The sequence below is a fragment of the Piliocolobus tephrosceles genome, chromosome 1, assembly GCF_002776525.5.
Source record: "Piliocolobus tephrosceles isolate RC106 chromosome 1, ASM277652v3, whole genome shotgun sequence".
In the NCBI taxonomy this organism is placed as follows: domain Eukaryota; kingdom Metazoa; phylum Chordata; class Mammalia; order Primates; family Cercopithecidae; genus Piliocolobus; species Piliocolobus tephrosceles.
The window spans coordinates 186,854,659-186,869,742 of NC_045434.1; the positions used below are offsets into that span (position 1 = coordinate 186,854,659).

Below are 15,084 nucleotides of genomic sequence, written 5' to 3' on the forward strand. Positions count from 1 at the left end.
CAAATATTAAAGTATCTACTATGACTAAGTTGCTATGGGGCATACCAAGATAAATCTGATATTTAAGGTATACTTAAGATGCTTTTACTCTATTGGGGGAGATAAGAAGTATGCAAATAACAAGTACAAAGGAGAAAATGGTAAATGATGTCTTTGATAATGAATATGTCATTGATAATTGGAAAATAAATAACATGAAAAAGGAAAAGTATTATTTTCTTAAATAACATTTAGAATAAAATACTGTAGGAATTCAGAGAGGGATAAATTTCTTCCAATGAATGGTTAGAGGACAGCTTGAAGAATAGGTGGATATAATTACTTGTTCACTGCCTTCCCTTTATACTGTGAGTTGGGATCTACTGCCTTGTTCCCTACTGTATCCCTAGTGCTTCCTCAGTGGATGACACATTGTAGGCACTTGTATTTATCAAATGAATGAATGATCTCTCAACACTGAACTCAAGTATTACCACGTTGAATAAATTTCCTGACTCTTAGATAGAGTTGGATGCTCCCCACTCTGCCTTGAGGCAGTATGGCATGGTGGTTAAGAGCTTAGACTTTGTGGCTGGACGTGGTGGATCACGCCTGTAATCCCAGCACTTTGGGAGGCCGAGGCGGGTGGATCGTGAGGTCGGGAGATCGAGACCATCCTGGCTAACACGGTGAAACCCCATCTCTACTAAAAATACAAAAGATTAGCCGGGCGCGGCGGCGGGCGCCTGTAGTCCCAGCTACTCAGGAGGCTGAGGCAGGAGAATGGCGTGAATCCCGGAGGCCGAGTTTGCAGTGAGCCGAGATCACACCACTGCACTCCAGCCTGGGCGATAGAGCGAGACTCCGTCTCAAAAAAATAAAAGAGCTTAGACTTTGTAGCAAGACCAGGATTTGAATCTGGACTATCATAGTAATTATTTAACATTGTATATGCCATTTGACCTCTTCAAGCATCTTTTTTTGAAAAAAGAGAAGAAAGCCAGGCAGAGTGGTGCACACCTGTAGTTCCAGCTACTGGGGAGGCTGAGACACAAGAGGGTCACTTGAGCCCAGGAGTTTAAGGCCATGCTGAGCAGCATATGAAATCCGGTCTCAAAAAAAGAAAAAAGAAAGAAAGAAAAAAGCATTATATGGCTTGTGGGCTATGGTGAAGATGTGTTGAAATAATGCATGCAAATGGATAGTATAAAGAAGCACTCAAAAAGTTGTTGCTGCTTCTACTATTATTAGTGAAATGGTTCACATCAAGACTTTTTGTTTTTGAGACGGACTTTCACTTGCTCTTGTCACCCAGACTGGAGTGCAATGCTGTGATCTCACCTCACTGCAACCTCCGCCTCCTGGGTTCAAGCAATTCTCCTGCCTCATCCTCTCAAGTAGCTGGGATTACAGATGCCTGCCACCACACCCAGCTAATTTTTGTAATTTTAGCAGAGACGGGGTTTCACCATGTTGGCCAGGCGAGTCTTGAACTCCTGACCTTAGGTGATCTGCCTGCCTTGACCTCCCAAAGTGCTGGGATTACAGGTGTGAGGCACTACACTCGACCAAGACTCTTTCATTAAACCAGGCACAGTCAGTGGCTTATGCCTGTAATTTTAGCACTTTAGGAGGTGGAGGTGGGAGGATTGCATGAGCCCGGGGGGTCAAAGCTACAGTGAGTTGTGAGCTGAAATTGCACTACTGCACTCTAGTCTGGGAGACAGAACGAGACCCTGTCTCATAAAAAACACACACACACACACACAATTATGTTTCATTAAACAGCTTATTGTTGGCAGGTGCTATGTCAGCCACTATATCTGGTGTGTAAAATATGCTCAGTGAGTCTGTTAATTGAATGAGTTGACTTTGGAGATGGAGAGGATAGAAAGAGCACCTTGTCTCATTAAAAAAAAACACACACACACAAAAAGATTCTCTTTCATTAAACAGCTTATTGTTGGTAGGTGCTATGTCAGCCACTGTATCTGGTGTGTAAAATATGCTCAGTGAGTCTGATAACTGAATAGGTTGACTTTGGAGATGAGGAGAAGGATAGAAAGAGCTCTGCATGGTGGTGCGTATTGGGAAGATGTGAAAGTCAGTTTGACCAGGGCTGGAGGTTGAGGTGGCAGAGTTGTGTAACAGAACTAGCATAGCTCCATTAGCAAAGAAGCATGAGAATAAGCTGCTGTCTGGAACACTGAGGGAAAGTTTCTGTTCTGTGGGACTAAAAGTTACCTAACAGTCCTAGACTGATAGGAAAGGGAGAAACGTTTTTTGAGTACCAACTATATTAGACACTAGTACATTCTTTGTTAGTTGTCTTTCTTAATTTTCATAGCGCCAGGTATTATTTTGCAAAATGAAGAGACTGAGGCTCAGAGAGGTTAGGTTATTTTTCCAGCATTATACTTGGCTTATAAAGGGACCTACATAGTGGCTGGCATATGATGAGCACTTACTTTTTAACTTGGAACATGTTTTCCTTTAGAAATAATTGACATGAAATTTGGGTTTCCAGACCAGCCATAATATATGTGAAGTTAGAATCAACATTCATTCATTCATGCAATAAATTGTAGTTAGCACTGTGTTTGCTGCTGTGTATACATGTAAAACACTCCCCGCTCTCAAAGAAATTAAAGTATAATAGGAGTGATAGGCAGGCAAACAGACCATTACAATAGTGGATGGTAAGTGCTTACGATCAAGGTATGTAATTGAGGGTGCATTGGGAACCTAGAGGAAGGGTACCTTACTTGGAGCCTAGAAGTCAAGGAAGTTTCTGAAAGGAGCTCAGTAGAGATACCAAGGCAGACAGGTGAGGGAGTACTTTTTTGGTGGAGGGGTTGGACCTGCAGATGTCAGAGACAAGAGAAAGCACAGGGTGTTCTACCTGGCTGAAGTGAAGATAGCAAGGACATTGGTGATCATTGCCCAGATCATTCAGGGTTTTTATGCCATGCTAGGAGCTTGGACTTTAGCTCTTTGTAAGTAGAGGACCATTGAAACGTTTTCAGCAAAGGAAATGTTCAATCAGATACTCATTTTAGGAAGTTAAACCTGGTACCTGGTGTGGTGGATGCATTGGAAGGGGTTAAGAGTAAAAACAGCGGGAACAGCTCAGTTTCCTTACCTCATATAGGATAAGGTTTCCACGAAAAAATGCATGTAAATTTAAATTTTGCGATGTTGCTTGCAATAGCATATGGAATAATCCCTGCCTCTAATTCTACTTTCTGGACAAGAGTAATGTGAATGAGAACAGTTCTTATGCTGACTGCTATTTTAAGTCCCAGGTAATCTTCCCACCCAACCATTTCTCTTACTCTAGTGGCATCCATAATAACCTGCCTATTTCTGTTCCCTTTTCTCTGCCACTACCTGTTGCTTTCAGCTTTACTGAACCACTGCAAAATAGGAGGCAGACTTATAGCTGGTCTCTGTACTCTTTTGTTTGCAATGTAAACATAGCATCCTTTAGAGTTGGGTTTTTGCTGCTAATAATGTTGGGGGCTCAGGATAAAAAGATTTCCTTCATTTTTCTCTTTTTCTAGTAAGACCATCTAGAAGAAAAAGAACATATATCTAGATGCTAGTCACAAAAATACTGAAGTATGATTTGAGTGCAGTTTAGAATATTAACCAAAGTTTCATGCCTATAGTCCCAGCACTTTGGGAGACTAAGGTAGGAAGATTGCTTTGAGGCCAGGTATTTGAGACCAGCTTGGGCAACATAGCGAGTTCCTGTCTTTACAAGCTAGGACTCCCAAGTAGTCCTAGCTACTTGGGATGGTGAGGTAGAAGGAATGCTTAAACCCAGGAGGTCAAGGTTGCAGTGAGCTGTGATCGCACACCACTGCACTCCAGCCTGAGCAACAGAGCAAGACCCTGTCTCTAAAAAGAAAAATGAAAAGTGGCGGGGCACAGTGGCTCACACCTGTAACCCTAGCACTTTGGGAGGCTGAGGAGGGTGGATCACTTCGGTCCAGGAGTTCAAGACCAGTCTGGACAACATGGCAAAACCCGTCTCTACAAAAAATACAAAAATTGGCCAGGTACAGTGGCTCACTCCTATAATCCCAGCACTTTGGGAGGCCGAGGTGGGCGGATCATCTGAGGTCAGGAGTTCAAGACCAGCCTGGCCAACATGGTGAAACCCCATCTGTACTACAAGTAAAAATAAAAAATTAGCTGGGTGTTGTGGTGCACGCCTGTAATCCCAGCTTCTAGGGAGGCTGAGGCAGGAGAATTAGTTGAGCCCAAGAGATGGAGGTTACAGTGAGCTGAGATCATGCCACTACACTTTGGCCTGGGCAACAGAGTGAGACTCTGTCTCAAAAAAAAAAAAAAAAAGTTAGCTGGGGTTGGTGGTACATGCCTATAGTCCTGGCTACTCTCAGGAGGTTGAGGTGAGAGGATCACCTCTAAGCTTGGAGAGATTGAGGCTACAGTGAGAGCCAAGGTTGCACCACTGCACTCTAGCCTGGGCGACAGAACAAGACTCCATTTAAAAATAAACCATTTTATCATGGACGAGAAGGCCACCTGAAAATATCCAGTGTGCATCAACTCCAAAGGAACTTTCTCCTTGTAACTGCCAGCTATCACCACAGATTCCATTATGATATGAAGTGTTAAGCAGAGTTAACAGCTGGCTGAGGGAGAAAGGAGAAGGAAATTCTAAGATACTGCAGTGGTGAAGAGGGGTAAATTTATATCACTATTGGATTGCTGAACTTACTGTTCCTAGTATATATATATGCCCCTTTGTATACAAGTTGAGCATGTGATACTGGGGCTACAATATTTCCTTTCTCATTGTACCAATTGTACTAGTGTAACAGTTTTCACCAAAAAACTTATTACTGTTGTGCTGCTTAATTGTATCACTGACTGGATTGTCATTTTATTTTCCCTTCTTTAAAAAAATTGACCTTGCCTATATTTAGTAAGATTGCCAATAATGAAACGTTCAATATAGGGAATTTGATCCCAGCACTTTGGGAGGCCAAGGTGGGCTGATCATTTGAGGTCAGGAGTTCGAACCAGCCTGGCTAATACAGTGAAACCCTGTCTCTACTAAAAATACAAAAAATTAGCCAGGTGTGGTGGCAGGCGCCTGTAGTCCCAGCTACTTGGGAGGTTGAGGCAGGAGTATGATGTGAACCCGGGAGGTGGAGCTTGCAGTTAGCTGAGACTGCGCCACTGCACTCCAGCCTGGGCAACAGAGCTAGACTCCATCTCAAAAAAAAAAAAAAAAAAAAGTCAAATTAGCCAGTCTGCTGGCACAGGCCTGTAGTCACAGCTTCTCCAGAGGCTGAGGCAGGAGGATCTGTTGAGCCCAGGGGTCAAGGCTGCAGTGAGCTGTGATGGTGCCACTGCACCCCGGCTTGAGTAACATAGCAAGGCCCTGTCTCAAAAAAAATTAAAAAGAGGCCGAGCGCGGTGGCTGAAGCCTGTAATCCCAGCACTTTGGGAGGCCGAGACGGGCGGATCACGAGGTCAGGAGATCGAGACCATCCTGGCTAACACGGTGAAACCCCATCTCTACTAAAAAAAATACAAAAAACTAGCCGGGCGAAGTAGTGGGCGCCTGTAGTCCCAGCTACTCGGGAGGCTGAGGCAGGAGAATGGCATAAACCCGGGAGGCGGAGCTTGCAGTGAGCTGAGATCCGGCCACTGCACTCCAGCCTGGGCGACAGAGCGAGACTCCGTCTCAAAAAAAAAAAAAATTAAAAAGAATAAAAAAGCAAGAGCCATTTTTAGCTTGTGGATAATACAAAAATAGGCTACCAACTAGAATTTGGCCTGTGAGCTACAGCTTGCTGACCCTTGTTATAGAGGCTGAGCTCAGACAACAAAAACGAAACTTTTCGGCTATTATGAAGTAACAGAGACTGGATTTACCTTCCTGCCTTAAACAACTAAAAGGTCAGACAAAATATATGAAGTAAGTTTTTCAGGCATTTAACAGGCAGAATAGAACAGTAAGCTCTGAGAGAAGAGAAACAAATGAGGTGAGTCCTATCATTGCCCCAGCTTACCATCTGGAGAGTTTCCAGGCCACAACGCATACAGAGTGAACCTAAGTGGAGCCTGGCAATCTCCCAAAGTTGAGATCACACCACTGCACCCCAGCCTGGGAGACAGTGAGACTCTATCTCCAAAAAAAAAAAAAAAAAAAAATTAGCTGGGCATAGTGGTGCTCACCTGTAATCTCAGCTACTCGAGACTGAGGTAGGAGAATCACTTGAACCCAGGAGATGGAGGTTGCAGTGAGCTGAGATCGCATCATTGCACTCCAGCCTGGGCAACAGAGTGAGACTCCGTCTCAAAACAAAAACAAAAAACAGCAATAACAAATAGGGAATTTTAAACAGATGGAAACCCATGAAAAATTTAGCCCTTGAATAGATGAGATTATAATCTTTTTTCCTACCAGTTTAATACTTTTAGAGAATTTTTTTTTTTTTTTTTTTTTTTTGAGACAGAGTCTCGCTCCGTTGCCCAGGCTGGAGTGCAGTGGCCGGATCTCAGCTCACTGCAAGCTCCGCCTCCCGGGTTCACACCATTCTCCTGCCTCAGCCTCCCGAGTAGCTGGGACTACAGGCGCCCACTACTTCGCCCGGCTAGTTTTTTGTGTTTTTTAGTAGAGACGGGGTTTCACCGTGTTAGCCAGGATGGTCTCGATCTCCTGACCTCGTGATCCGCCCGTCTCGGCCTCCCAAAGTGCTGGGATTACAGGCTTGAGCCACCGCGCCCGGCCACTTTTAGAGAATTTTTAAAGAATGTTCAAAAGAATTGCACATATTTAGAAATTTCAGGTATACATTTCTGTCTGATTTTTTAAAGTCTGATTTTTGAAATGTTGAGGAAGAATAGTTGTGGCAGTCATTAGTTTGGATTAAGTTGTATGAATTTGACTCAGGAGTTAATAGCAAGGGGTTTTTGGTTTCTCTGTGTGTGGTTTTCCTCATCATTGTTGAGCTAAAAAAACTTAGCTTGTAAGTCTTAAAGGAAAGAGTTTTGAACATGGCAAACTGACACACTGGTTGGCGTTTGGGTTTAGAACTGGAAGCCTTGAAGCAGCGTTTCTGGAAGCATGCTAATCCAGCAGCCAAACCCAGGGCTGGTCACACAGTGAATGTGAACGTCATAGTGAAAGACGTGGGCACTGATGGAAAGGAAGAGCTAAAAGCAGATGTGGTACCTGTGACTTTAGCACCTAAGAAGTTGGATGGAGCAAGCCACACAAAACCAGGTATTTGAGCCCACAGGTTTTGTTTTTTGCTTTTTACTTTGTATTCTAACAGATCTTCAAGGCTATTGAAAACCTTATAATGAAAAGTTATAGAATCTTTTTCTTTGGAGACTTCGGACAGCAGTATCTCTGGCATGATTCATGTGTAGCACACCTAGAGGTGTGGGGTGGACAAGCTGGCTTTATTTTTTAAAAATTATCATTTGTCTTATAAAAAACAAATACCTATTATAGAAAAATATATAGAATAAATGAAAAATTTAATCTTCTATCAGAGACAGGTTCTATAACCATATTGTGTATCCTTTTAAACTCTCTTCTTTGCACATATGTATATGTATTTAAACAAAAACAGGGCCAGGTGCAGTGGCACAGGCCTGTAATCCTAGCACTTTGGAAGGCCAAGGCAGGAGGATCTCTTGAGCTCAGGAGTTGGAGACCAGCCTGGGCAACATAGTGAGCCCTAATCTCTACTAAAAAAAAAATATCCAGGCATGGTGGCATGCACCATGGCCCCAGATACTTGGGAGGCTGAGACAGGAGGATCATTTGAGCCAGGAGGTTGAGGTTGCAATGAGTCATGATTGTGGCACTGCACTCCAGCCTAGGCAAGAGGGTGAGACCCTGTCTCAAAACAAAACAACCCACCTAATAATGTGATCATAACATGCATTCTGCTTTGTGTTTTAGAAATGTATTAAGGACAGCTCTCACCGCCCACCCCCCCTTGAAATCACACGTAATATATCACTTGGAAAACAGTTTTAAATACTGAAAAAAGGTATCAAATGAAAAATTAGTCTTCCCAAAGATAACTATTAACAATTTCTTCTATGTCCTTATAGGAGTATTTTTATCGATATACCTTTTTTTGTGAATGTGTGTGACATTAAACATTTACTGCCTGTCAGGCATTGCTCTAGGTTCTTTATATGTTTTATCTCATTTAATCCTTACAACCCTATGAGGTAAATAACATTAGTATCCTTATTTTGTATATGAAGAAACTGATATGCAGAGCACTTAAGCCACTTGCTCAAGTTCACACAGCTAATAATAATAATAAATGGTAAGACCAGTGGTCTAATCCAGACCACCTAACTCCAGAGCTCAGGATCTACTTTATATTGCTTTTGAGGCTTTTTTTTTTGTTTAATAAAGAGTCTTGCACTGTTGCCCTGGCTGGAGTGCAGTGGCACAATCTTAGCTCGCTGCAACCTCCACCTCCTGGGTTCAAGCAATTCTCCTGCCTCAGCCTCCCAAATAGCTGGGATTACAGGTGCCCACCACCACGCCTAGCTAATTTTTGTATTGTTAGTAGAGATGGGATTTCACTATGTTGGCCAGGCTGGTCTCAAACTTCTGACCTCGTGATCCACCCGCCTTGGACCCTCAAAGTGCTGGGATTACAGGCATGAGCCACTGCACCCAGCCTTGAGGTTTTTTTTTTTAAATGACTGCATAATATTCCATTGAATGAATACAACATGACTCATTAAACCATACTCCTATTGACAGATGTCTTGTTTGTTCCAGTTGTTGCTATTGCATACAGTGTTATATTATATTATAGTGCCAGATATATGGTGGTATATTAGATGCAAAATTCCTTGCAGTGGAATTGTCATGATATATATCACATTTTGATATATATCACCCAGTTGTCTTTCAGAATGGTTGTACCACTCTGAATCACAGTGTATGAGTTCCTGTTTCCTCTCAGTAACAGGTATTATCAAACCTCCTAATTTTTGCCAAACTAACATGTTGAAAATGTATCTCATTATTTTGATTTGTAACTCTTTAATTAGAAGTGAGGTTAAGCATTAATTTAATTTGTTTATTAACAATATATGTTTATTTTTCTGTGAACTGGCAGTTCATATCGTTAGCTCATTTTACTTTTGAGTTGTTTCTCTTCTTTTTTTTTTTTGAGATGGAGTCTCGCTCTGTCACCCAGCCTGGAGTGCAGTGGTGTGATCTCGGCTCACTGCAAGCTCCACCTCCCGGGTTCACGCCATTCTCCTGCCTCAGCCTCCCGAGTAGCTGGGACTACAGGTGCCCACCACCACGCATGGCTAATTTTTTGTATTTTTAGTGGAGACGGGGTTTCACTGTGTTAGCCAGAATGGTCTCGATCACCTGACCTTGTGATCCGCCCACCTCAGCTTCCCAAAGTGCTGGGATTACAGGAGTGAGCCACCACGCCCGGCCTCTTTTTCTTTAATATCAGTAAATTTATCAATGTTTTTCTTCATGGCTTTTGAGCCACAGACTTTTGAAGCTCTACTCCCTACCCCCCGTTCTCTCTTTTGAACAATTATTTTATAATCCCTGAGGAGTATACTATCCAGGGTGCAGAAATTCTCTTTGATACTTCAATTAATAATAATACTCTTGTGTTCAAATAACAAAAAAGCCCAGAAATACTAGAGTCTCAGATTTTCCTTTTGGGATGTGACTAGAATACTTCTGGAGTTACCTAAAATGCATACCTAATTATTGTATTATGTCTAAAGCATTTCTACATATTTCTGTTCAGGTGAAAAGCTTCAGGTGCTAAAAGCTAAACTGCAAGAGGCAATGAAACTACGAAGGTTTGAGGAGCGCCAGAAGCGCCAAGCACTGTTTAAATTAGATAATGAAGATGGATTTGAGGAAGAGGAGGAGGAAGAGGAAGAAATGACAGATGAGTCTGAGGAAGATGGAGAAGAGGAGGTAGAGAAAGAAGAGGAAGAACTGGAGGAAGAGGAGGAGAAAGAAGAGGAAGAAGAAGGAAATCAGGAGGTTTCTGGCAATTATGTTGTTTTGTTACCTTGTCATGGTGAATATGAGAGAAAAATTCAGACTTGATTAAGAGTATAATAAGCATGTTCAATTGTATAAGAGGTTTTAAGGGCATGGTAAGGGTAACTACCCCACATATCTCTAAATCTCAGTATCTTCAGTTCTGTCAGTACCATTGAATATCTGTAGATCATCATTATGTATCTGAATACAGATATTCAGTGGTACTGACAGAATACCATTGCCTGGACTTCCACCTGTTTGTTTATATATTTTAATATAATAATGCTAATATTAAAAATGGCTTTGTATTTGTAGGAAATTTTATGTTTGTTGTTTATTTAGGTTTCTCTATCAGATTAAAAAGCTGTCCTAACCTTGGCTAGATCGAGGTCTGGAGTAAATTCTCAGGGAGTCAGAGGCCTTTCTGAGTTATTTTCGTTCTTTGTTGAAGAAGGCATTTGTAGAGGGGCCTCTTGCCCTTGTTCCATAGTATTGTTTTCTGCTTAGGGAAAACAGGTGATGATATGATTGTTAAATATTAAAAAGCTTTCCTTTTTGGGCTGGGCAGGGTGGCTCATTCCTGTAATCCTAGCACTTTGGGAGGCTGAGGTGGGCGGATCACCTGAGGTCAAGAGTTTGAGAACAGCCTAGCCAACATCGTAAAAATCCATCTCTACTAAAAATACAAAGATTAGCTGTGTGTGGTGGCACACCTGTAATCCCAGCTACTCAGGCAGGAGAATTGCTTGAACTCGGGCAGTGGAGGTTGCAGTGAGCCAAGATTGCGCCACTATACTCCAGCCTGAGTGACAGAGTGAGACTCCATCTCAAAAAAACAAAAGAAAAAAGCTTTCCTTTTTGTATGCTGGGATCACTTATTTTATTTTATTTATTTATTTAAAGTTTTTTGAGATGAGAGTCTCACTATGTTGACCAGACTGGTCTCGAACTCCTGGCTTCAAGTGATCCTCCCATCATTGTGGCCTCCCAAGGTGCTGGGATTACAGGCATGAGCCACCACGCCCAGAAACTTGAGTTAATATTTAGTTTTGGGTAAAGGAGAAAGAAAACAATGGCTAAGCTATACAGCCTGTCTCAGTCTGTGCTTGGTTTGAGATCAATAGTCAGCCTGCAATCTTAGACTGATTAATTAACCTCTTATTGCCTCAGTAAAATGATAATCTAGTCGTCCTTTATAATCTTAGCAATTTTGGGAGGGTAAAGGGTAAAAAAAATACAAAAAAGTTCTAGAAGTGTCAGGGAAAATTATGTTGATAATGGTCATATGGAACTTCCTTCAAGTTTGCCTTTTTTAATTTAAGATGTTATCAGTAACCAATCAGCCGTATTTCAAGCTAACATTGTATTTGCTTTTAAAGTTTTTGACTTGTATTATTTTGTTTTGTGGTGGCATGATTGGTAAAGACTGCAGAATTCCTTCTTAGTAGTGAAGAAATAGAAACCAAAGATGAAAAAGAAATGGATAAAGAAAATAATGATGGCAGTAGTGAAATTGGCAAGGCAGTTGGCTTCCTTTCTGTTCCCAAGTCTCTCTCATCAGATTCTACTTTACTTCTATTTAAGGACAGCTCTTCCAAGATGGGGTAAGTGATTCTCTCTAAGAAAATTTAAAATTGCCTTGGATTTGCCCCTCCTGTAAAAACTAGGAACAGATACTGGACCAATTTACTTTCTTATTTTACAGTTACTTGCCTATTGAAGAAAAATCAGAAACAGATGAAAACTCAGGCAAACAGCCTAGCAAACTGGGTAAGTAGTGATTCTTGTGCAGAACTTGACATTTCTTTTGTCCCTCAGCTTTGATATTTAAGGACTGCAGTACTGTAAGTTTCCATTTTTTAAAATCTGGTCACTTCCCAGTTTCATATGTGGCAATGAAAGGGGTTTATGAATAAGAATATTTTTCTTGGTCTATTTTTTGAAAACTTACTTGCAGTTTATTTATAGTAGACCGTGGCACATAATGGCCTTAGTGAATGTGTGTTGATTGAGTGAGCAATGAAATATTTCTTTTTTTTTTTTTTTTTTTTTTGAGACGAGTCTGGCTCTGTCCCCCAGGCTGGAGTGCAGTGGCTGGATCTCAGCTCACTGCAAGCTCCGCCTCCCGGGTTTACGCCATTCTCCTGCCTCAGCCTTCCAGGTAGCTGGGACTACAGGCGCCCGCCACCTCGCCCGGCTAGTTTTTTGTATTTTTTAGTAGAGACGGGGTTTCACCATGTTAGCCAGGATGGTCTCGATCTTCTGACCTCGTGATCCGCCCGTCTTGGCCTCCCAAAGTGCTGGGATTACAGGCTTGAGCCAGCAATGAAATATTTCTATATGTAGATCAAAGGAAGATGTATAATTGATTGGATAGGCTGGGCGTGGTGGCTCATGCCTGTAATCTCAGCACTTTGGGAGGCCGAGGTGGGTGGATCATGAGGTCAGGAGATTGAGACCATCCTGGCTAACACAGTGAAACCCCATCTCTACTAAAAATACAAAAAATTAGCCGGGCATGGTGGTGGGCGCCTGTAGTCCCAGCTACTTGGGAGACTGAGGCAGGAGAATGGCATGAACCCGGGAGGCGGAGCTTGCAGTGATACGAGATCGCGCCACTGCACTCCAGCCTGGACAACAGCGAGACTCCATCTCAAAAAAAATAAAAATAAATAATAATAATTAATTGGATAATGAAGAGTGTGATCATAGGCATTAGGAAGGATAAGAGAAAGAAGAGAACTTTCTGCTGGGCGCAGTGGCTCACGCCTGTAATCCCATCACTTTGGGAGGCCGAGGCAGGCGGATCATGAGGTCAGGATATCGAGACCAGCCTGGCTAACATGGTGAAACCCTGTCTCTACTAAAAATACGAAAAATTAGCTGGGTGTGGTGGCATGCACCTGTAGTCCTAGCTACTTGGGAGGCTGAGGCAGGAGAATCACTTGAACCCAGGAGGCAGAGGTTGCAGTGAGCCGAATTCGCGCCACTGCACTCCAGCTGGGGCGACAGAGCGAGACTCCATCTCAGAAAAAAAAAAAAAGAACTTTCAAGTGTCACTTAGCTCAGAGTAATAAGCCCTGATTATATAATGCTATCTTAGTACTGTAATTTACCTTTAACTTAATGTTTTGGAACTTACAACTTGAGGGGTTTGCCTATGAATTTTATCTGACAGTTTCATCCTCAACTCTTTTTCCTAAACAAATCCACCTTATTTCTGTAATCATGAACTTAAAAGGTGTTTCTCTTTCTTTAGATGAGGATGATTCATGTTCATTGCTAACGAAGGAGAGCAGCCACAATAGCAGCTTTGAGCTGATTGGCTCCACGATTCCATCCTATCAGCCTTGCAACAGACAAACAGGCCGTGGGACCAGTTTTTTCCCTACAGCAGGAGGATTCAGATCTCCTTCCCCTGGGCTATTTCGAGCCAGTTTGGTCAGCTCAGCTTCTAAGGTAAGATGGTAATGGTTTTTCTAATCTCCTCCTCTCTTTGCTTCCCACATTGCTAAATAAAGTTTGTCCCAGCCAACCAACTCCCACCACTTTGGTACCGAGCTTATGTGTGTTCAGTTTAAAAAATCCACCCCCTTTGTGTATTAAAAACAAGCTTCATCCAGTATTCTTACTTTCTTGGAGGTATTTTTCTTTATGCTTCTCATGGCAGTGTATTGTCCTCCTCAATTGCAATTTCCTGAGAGTAGCTTAAATATTGCAAATAGCAACTTCTGTTGTTGTCATGACAATGAATGACACTTGTAAAATGTTTTGTTATTGTTTGTTTTTGTTTGGGTGCCAGAGTTCAGGGAAACTGTCTGAGCCTTCACTTCCCATAGAGGATTCCCAGGATCTGTATAACGCCTCCCCAGAGCCTAAGACACTTTTCCTAGGAGCAGGAGACTTCCAGTTCTGTTTAGAAGATGACACTCAGAGCCAACTGTTGGATGCAGATGGGTAGGTAGTTTTGTGTTTCTGTGGGCAGGAATGGTTCTGGGTACTGCTTAATTTTGTTTAAAAATAAGTAAGCTTCTGTCACTCCATCTGTGCTTTCTCTTCTGAGAAAGAGAAGGTGTACAGACCATTAGTATTACATTCTATAAGTTTGAACAAAGTCTGTCCAGAAAATAAACATAAATAGCTCTTGCTAACATTCTGGTCCTTCAATTTCTGTCTTACTTGAAATGCATAGATCTTGTATTGTAAGGTCATCAAATTTCCCTGTATCCATCCTGCTATGTTATTATTGTTGGGTAAGGCTGAGAATTCACCGACTGGTGGCACATTACGGGACATAATGCCAAGCCCTGCTCTAACATCATCTGAAGCTAAAAGTTATCCTTTACACTTTACCTTCTGAGTAACATTTTATTCTTTCACAAAACTTTTCCCTCCCTCTTTAGATTAACACAAGCCTAAAGTTTGAATCTTTTGCTTTCTAGTTTGAGATTCAGCTTTTAACTGGTGTTGGAAATTAATTCAGAGGTTTTTCACCCCCTACTTTGCCATTTCTCTGAGGAATTTTTTACACTATTTGTTGTGCTCATTGGCTCTTAGGTTCTTAAATGTTAGAAACCACAGGGATCAGTACCAAGCTTTGAAGCCTCGATTGCCATTGGCCAGTATGGATGAGAATGCCATGGATGCCAACATGGATGAGCTGTTGGATTTGTGTACTGGAAAGTTTACATCTCAGACTGAAAAACATCTACCCAGAAAGAGTGACAAGAAAGAGAACATGGAGGAACTTCTGAACCTTTGTTCAGGAAAATTCACTTCTCAGGGTAAATATCCAACAGAGAGCATCAGGCTTACCACACCCAAGTCTCAGTGTCCTTGAAAAGAATTCCCTGGGTGGGTGGGGTGGCTCACGCCTGTAATCCTAGAACTTTGGGAGGCTGAGTTGGATGGATCGCTTGAGCTCAGAAGTTTGAGACCAGCCTGGGCAACATGGCAAATCCCCATCTCTACGGAAAAAAAAAATTAGCTACACATGGTGGCATGTGCCTGTGGTCCTAGCTACTTAGGAGGATCTGTTGAGCCTG

General features: G+C 42.1%; 1 protein-coding gene across 1 annotated transcript in view; it reads left to right on the forward strand.

Moving 5' to 3' along the window:
• The window catches only part of CLSPN (claspin), a 35,823-nt gene that overhangs the window by 10,353 nt on the left and 10,386 nt on the right, over positions 1-15,084 (forward strand). The window contains exons 9-15 of the mRNA XM_023232316.2: positions 7,058-7,249; positions 9,792-10,036; positions 11,465-11,643; positions 11,745-11,809; positions 13,299-13,498; positions 13,842-13,996; positions 14,597-14,823. Coding sequence (XP_023088084.1) covers positions 7,058-7,249; positions 9,792-10,036; positions 11,465-11,643; positions 11,745-11,809; positions 13,299-13,498; positions 13,842-13,996; positions 14,597-14,823 — 1,263 coding nt within the window. The remainder of the gene's footprint in view (positions 1-7,057; positions 7,250-9,791; positions 10,037-11,464; positions 11,644-11,744; positions 11,810-13,298; positions 13,499-13,841; positions 13,997-14,596; positions 14,824-15,084) is intronic.